Genomic DNA, 6,666 nt, shown 5'->3' with positions numbered 1-6,666 from the left:
CAATTATTGAAAGGTGAATACTTAAGGCTGATTATCATTTACATCCACTTTAAGATACCTTTAGACAGGCAGACCAGCATAAAGGAGCCTTAATATACATTAGAATCAGGCTTTTATCTCAAGAATGCTAATGGCTTGCTACAATTGCTGAAACTGATAAATACACCAAACTTCAAAATCCATTTAGTTCTGCTTTTTCCTTATCTTTTCATTCCACATAATCGTTATGACATATGCTATTTTCTCAGGTAAAAATGGAGAAGTCAGAAGAAAACACAATAGAAGCCAGAATACTGACTAGCTGAAAACAAGAGAGAGACAATGTCATAGAACTCAGTAACAGCAGAAATTTTTTCTCAAAGAAGCTAACATTTTTGATATGTTACTATGAAAATACAATCAAAGACCTAAAAAATCTAATTAAAAGTTTATAAAGGAGTTCTTGGATGCACTTATCTGTAATGATAACTTCCTTGCCATATCTCCCATAAAACCAACAAATTCCTGTGTTCTATATAATAGTGAAGGCTGTCTTATTGAGGTGGATTAGATTTGAATGTGTAAAGTAAAAGAATCGTATGACACACTCTGGTTGGTGCATGTGAAATATGGATGTGAAAATTATGTCAGTAAGAAGAACCTTATCACTTTATCTCCATATGGGGCTGAGTGCAGGACCTACTTGCTAAGCAGCTGCGCAAGAGTCCTTACACTCCCCCTGCACTTTGGAAGGAAAGTTTTCTGTACCAATCCTGCATATGCCCAGAATCAAAAGAAGAGATGAAGATCTGCATTTACAGAAACCAATTATTCTAATATCCTGGCAATGTGGACACAGAGAATCCAGCAGCTCACTCCCCAACTCTGTGTTGGGGAGAACCTATATTAGCCAGAAGTATTTTTAAATATTGGTAGAAATGTAGCCGTGTTAGTCTGGTGCAGCTGGAACAAAAAACAGGACTGTGTAGCACTTTAAAGACTAACAAGATGGTTTAATAGGTGATGAGCTTTTGTGGGCCAGACCCACTTCCTCAGATCAAATAGTGGAAGAAAATTGTCACAACCATATATACCAAAGGATACAATTAAAAAAAATGAACACATATGAAAAGGACAAATCACATTGCAGAACAGAAGGGGGATAGAAGGGGGGGAGGTAAATGTCTGTGAGCTAATGATATTAGAGGTGATAATTGGGGAAGCTATATTTGTAATGGGTAAGATAATTAGCATCTTTATTCAAATTTGAGTGTAAAGTGTCGAATTTAAGCATGAATGACAGTTCAGAGGATTCTCTTTGAAGTGAAGTCTTAAAATGTCTTTGAAGCAGGATGCAGGTAACCAAGTTGTTGAGACAATGTCCCTTCTGGTTGAAATGGCAAGAACAGTTTAAAGTGCTACACAGTCCTGTTTTTTATTTTTAAATATGACTTTTCCCGGAAAATTGGATTTTAAAATAGTTTATTACATGGTTAAGCTTGGTTTATGCTAGCTAAAAAGCTACTATGGATCCTATTAGTGTTTTCTGGTAAGAGCAAGCTTTGAAAATAGTTCCAACTAACATATTTTCCTTCTATTGCAGATAAGGGTGGCCTTGAGGTTATGTAGGTTCAGTGCATTGGGAAGGGGAGGAGGGGTTAGTCAGACATTGAGAACAAGTTACAAGAAAAGCAACACTACAAGCATCTGATCAAGTTATTTCAATTTTATTTCAATTTTCATTTCTATCACATTTTTCACCTTTCAACAAGTACTGAAACACAATCTCAGTGTTTTATTGTTGAAAAACTATGGACATAGGATATAGTGACTGTACATAACTTTAACTGGGAGTACTGAGAAACCTCTCTCTATATATAAAATGGAGAAATATGCAGAAACATTTCATTTTCTTTGTTCACAACAATAGCAATTGCTCCCTCCTGCATTTTAAAATAAAGTAGGGTCTCTGAAAAGCACACATGAAGATCAAGTTTTATTATACTTTAAGTTATCTGACAGTCATACTGTAATCTCAGTATTTCTGTAACCTCTAAAAGGAAGGTTTCAGTCAAAAACTTCAAAGTAGTAAAAATGAGTAACAAAATAATTTGAAAAACAAATTAAAAATAAATAAATAAATAGCCCACAATGGGCCAAATTCTTCATTAGGATGGAATCATAACAGGAATTGGTTTGGTCCAGTGACTTCTAAATTAGCACTCAAATAATCATTTCAGGGTTATTCGTGGTTATTTTCCTTTCCCTCCTGAGAAACATTAATTATAAAAATATCTCCAAAACTTAAATTAGCAGCAATCTCTATATTTCTCATTAATTACAAGAAATAACAGTCCTCAGGCTTTTGACTCACAGGTATGTGTCATCAGGAAAATATGGGTTTATTTTAATGTCTTAATTGGAAGTTTAGGGAAAAATATAGAAGAGCAGTGAAAGTTAATCAAACTTTAATATTTCTATAAATCTTACATACATTTATGTTTCAGTGAGTGGATGTTTCTCATATGTTACCGGCTGATGGTATTAAACTGTGTGAAATACTGGCCTGTTGGAAAATTTGAATACACTTCCTCCTGAAGATAAATTTTTCTAGAAATAAATCAAATAGACTCAATTAGTAAATGTTTACAATTTCTCAGTATTTTAAAATTATAAAAATAATGTGAAATACATTTGTACAGGACTATGTATAATACAATATATATTACTACAGGTTGACCTTCTCCAGTCGGGAACATTTAGGACCTAACCAGTGCAGAACCAGAGAATTTGCCAGAACATGGGAGGTCAATATTGTCTAGCAGCATTACCAACACTTCCACTGCTTACTGGACTCTTAGAAAACATTTGGGGTAAAATAGAACTAAATAACAGCACAGAACACTGAGAGCCAGGACTGGTGGCTGTAAACAAACTTTATGGGACCACAAGAAACTTGGCCACACTCATGATAAGTGGACTTCCGTCTAACTAAAATCATGCTGGCTGAGGATGTTGCCGGACCAGAAAGTGCCAGGCTAGACAGGTTCAACCTGTACATATTTTAGTTGAAGTCAAAATAAATAGGTATAACTTTCTCAAGATGACAGAAACACTCTCTTTTTCTCTCTCTAAAATCATGTTCCCAAAATGCCACTTTATTAGTGTTGAGACAACAGTATTAATGTAGACTTAGAATTCTTTCATATTGTTTTAAGAGTAGGAAATTGTTAGGTACTTGAATTTCTCGCACAAAATCTAGGCATGAACTAAAAAAATCAAAGAATTAAAGACTAGGATTTTGACACTGGCTTGCAGGGATGTTTTTTTAAAAAACGCTCATTTTTAGTTTTTCTTTATCTTCAGTGTGGCATATACATCTGTCCACAGATAAGCTCATTTATGACCATTCTTGATGGTTATTTATAGCTGAACTCTGCCACTGGGCCTTATACTGGGCTGTTATTGACATAGCTCAACTGAACTCAATGGGGTCCCATCTTTTTTGATTTGGAGAGTGAGCTGAATTAAGTAGACATGCATGGTTTAAAACAATACTTCCATTGTATTTATTACCCTTTTCTGACTAGTACATTAACAAAAGAGAAGGTTAAGAGTTGACTCGATTACAGTCTGTAAATATCTACATGGGGAACAAATATTTAATAATGGGTTCTCCAATTAGCAGAGAAAAGTTTAATATGATCAAGTGCATAGGCACTGAATTCTAGTTTTCTCTGGGGGTGTTCAACGCTTGCTGCACCTCTTCCCGCCTTGCTCACCCCCCCTCACTGAGGCCCTTGCTGATCACTGCTCTCCAACCTCCCCATATCCCTTTCCCAAGATGCCAAACTGCAGTTTGGGGGTCCCCCAATTAGCTCAATAGGGGCACCAATAGAAAAACAGCTGGGACTGGTGGGTGCAAAGCACTCCCTATTTTTTTCTTATGGGTGCTCCAATCCCAGAACATCCATGGAGTTGGCATCTATGATCAAGAGGCTAGATTTGAAGCTACAGAAATTCAGACTGGAAATATGATGTAAATTTTTAACAGTGAGAGTAATTAACCATTAGATTAATTTACCAAGAATTGTGCTAGGTTCTTCATACCTGATAATTTTAAAATCAAGATCAGATGTTTTTCTAAAAGATATGCTCTGGGAATTATTTAGGGGAAGTTCTAATGGCTTGTATTACAAAGATGAGACCAGATGATCATAATGGTCTCTTCTGTCCTTGGAATCTATGAATCTTTTCCCCACTTTTCTATCTGTATTCTGCTATGTACAATGAACACAGATGATCATAATGGTTTCTTCTGTCCTTGGAATCTATGAATCTTTCCCCACTTTTCTATCTGTATTCTGCTATGTACAATGAACACAATGTGACACTTTGCACAATGACTGTCAGGTTTTGAACCATTATTCTAAACTAGCCAATTAGCCCGTCAGAAGACTGGATTTTCAGGTCTCCTCCTCCACGTCGGCCTTCTCCCCTGAGCCTCCGGTCTCTCGTTCCATCTCTCTCTCTCCTCCTCCTGTCTCCTCTTCTCTCTCTCTCTCAGCTCTCCTCCACTTTCTTTCTCTCTCTCCTTCTCTACTCCTCCCCCTCCTGCCTCTCACTCGGGGGACCACGGAGCCCAAACGGTTACTTGCGCCGCTTTCTCCCACGATGCAGCCCAGTTGAGCGGTGCAGAAGTCAACCAAGCACCATGGTGGGAGGCAAAGGACGTGACTCAGGCAACAGTGCTGCCTAGAGGGAACAGCCAGCATTTGAGCCTTACAGAGTCTCACATACATACTATATATATGATGTATAATTTAGTAACAGTAAAAGAAAGTTACTCATTGTGTTCTTCAAGATGTGTGTCCCCGTGGATGCTCCACTGTTGGTGACGGGTCGCCTGCAGCTGCAAATTGGAGCATTCAAAGCAGTCTTCCCCCCCCCCCCCAATCCCATCGAGCCAAGCATACACAGGAGGCATCTCGCACTGCTGCCTCCCGAGTGCCTGATACACAAAGCCCAGCCCCTCCTCTTCAGGGGGGACGTACAAGGGTCCCTCATCGCTCTTTGACACTAGTGAGAGAAACAAGTCCATTTTTGCGGTAAGTTTTTTTCGAGTGGAAGGTCTCCTAATTTGGAGGAGAACATCCTTCACCTGTTGAGAGCATTGGGTCTCAAGTTCCCCAAACCAGACAGGAGCCATGCATGGAGGTAAAGGGTGTGCAGCTGAGGCTACACCATCATCATCGCATGATTCTGGAAAAGAAGGTCATGTTGACGTGGTAATGGGTATGGAGGTTGAGTCAACAGCCTGTGCAGGAATGGAAACTCTGTTTGGTGTGGCCAGGATGGAGCTATCAGAATGACTTAAGCCCCTTTCATGCAGATCTTGTGGAGTACTCTGGGAATGAGTGGTATGGGGGAAGGCATAGAAGGGCCCTCCATTGGATCAGGAATACATCCCTGAGCGAGCCCTTGCTGAGTTCTGCTCTGGAGCAGAATCGGGGACATTTGGTGTTGTGGGGAGTGGCAAAAAGGTCTATTTTTGGCCACCTCCATCGAGAGAAGATCAGATTCATGACTTCGGGATGCAGCTCCCATTCATAGTCCGCAGGAAAATTGCAGCTTAGAGAGTCCGCAATGGAGTTGGTGACTCCTGGTAGGTACAAGTACACCCTGGTTGTGGATGCACTGGCTCCATACATGGATGACCTTTGTGCATAGGGAATGGGAGCAGGCGCTGCCTTGTCTGTTTATGTAAAAAATTGTAGCAGTATTGTCTTTGAGGACTCACTGTACGATTGGCAATTTGGGGTTCAAAGTCTGTGCAGGCATTTTTCTCACAGACTGATGTGCAGTGACATCTCATATGGCGACAACTTGCCCTGGACAACCTGGTCTGGAAGATGGGCTCCCCAACCCAGCAGGGATGCATCTGTTGTGATTTGCACTGCGGGCTGGGGTTGGTGGAAGTGCACGCTGGCCAGGAGATTGTCCACTAGTGTCCACCAGCGTAGGGATGTGAGGACATCTGTTGGTACAGTAACACTCTTGTGCAACGAGTGGCATGAGGGAGTGTGGACAGATGCTATTCATAGTTGAAAGCATTGGGAATACAAGCGTGCATAACAGACGACATATGTAGTTGCAGCCAGCTGAAGGCAGAAGAGTATTATGGTGGAAGGGCTCATGGATATGACCGTGATTAGATCTTTGATGGCTGCGAATTGCTATTGAGATAAATGATTGCGGGCCAAAAGTGAGTCGAGTCAAACATCGATGAACTCTGTTTTGGGTAGGCTCTAGCTTCAACTTTTGTGTGTTTATTAGAAAACCAAGACAAGTGAGGAGGGCTTTTGTCTTGTTCACCATGGAGGTAATCTCATTTCTTGACCTCCCTTTTATCAAGTAGTCTAGATATGGGAAGATGACTACGTGTAGCTGTTGTAGGTATGAAGTGGCTACGGCTAGGACCTTTGAAAACACTCGGGGAACTGAGGCGAGGCTGAAAGGCAGAACCTTGTATTGGTAGTAGTCTGCTCCTAGTATGAAACAAAGGTAACAGCGATGAGTTGAGTGAATGGTAATGTGAAAGTATGTGTCCTGTAAGGTTGAGGTCTGCAAACCAGTCTCTTTGATCCAATGCTGGAATATCTGTGGTTAACGTGACCATCTTTAAGT

The 6,666-nt window shown here is 40.2% G+C and overlaps 1 protein-coding gene across 1 annotated transcript in view; it reads right to left on the bottom strand.

Annotated features, from left to right (window-relative positions):
- Window positions 1–1,690: 1,690 nt before the first annotated feature.
- Window positions 1,691–6,666, bottom strand: part of RIBC2 (RIB43A domain with coiled-coils 2) — a 37,381-nt gene continuing 32,405 nt past the window's right edge. Inside the window, exon 7 of the mRNA XM_075899991.1 lies at window positions 1,691–2,589. Within this exon, the coding sequence (XP_075756106.1) occupies window positions 2,508–2,589 (82 nt within the window). The 3' untranslated portion in view covers window positions 1,691–2,507. The remainder of the gene's footprint in view (window positions 2,590–6,666) is intronic.

This window comes from Pelodiscus sinensis, chromosome 1 (genome assembly GCF_049634645.1).
Source record: "Pelodiscus sinensis isolate JC-2024 chromosome 1, ASM4963464v1, whole genome shotgun sequence".
Lineage (NCBI taxonomy): Eukaryota > Metazoa > Chordata > Testudines > Trionychidae > Pelodiscus > Pelodiscus sinensis.
Note: the sequence above shows the minus strand (reverse complement) of the source record. Positions and strands in the feature narration are given on the sequence as shown.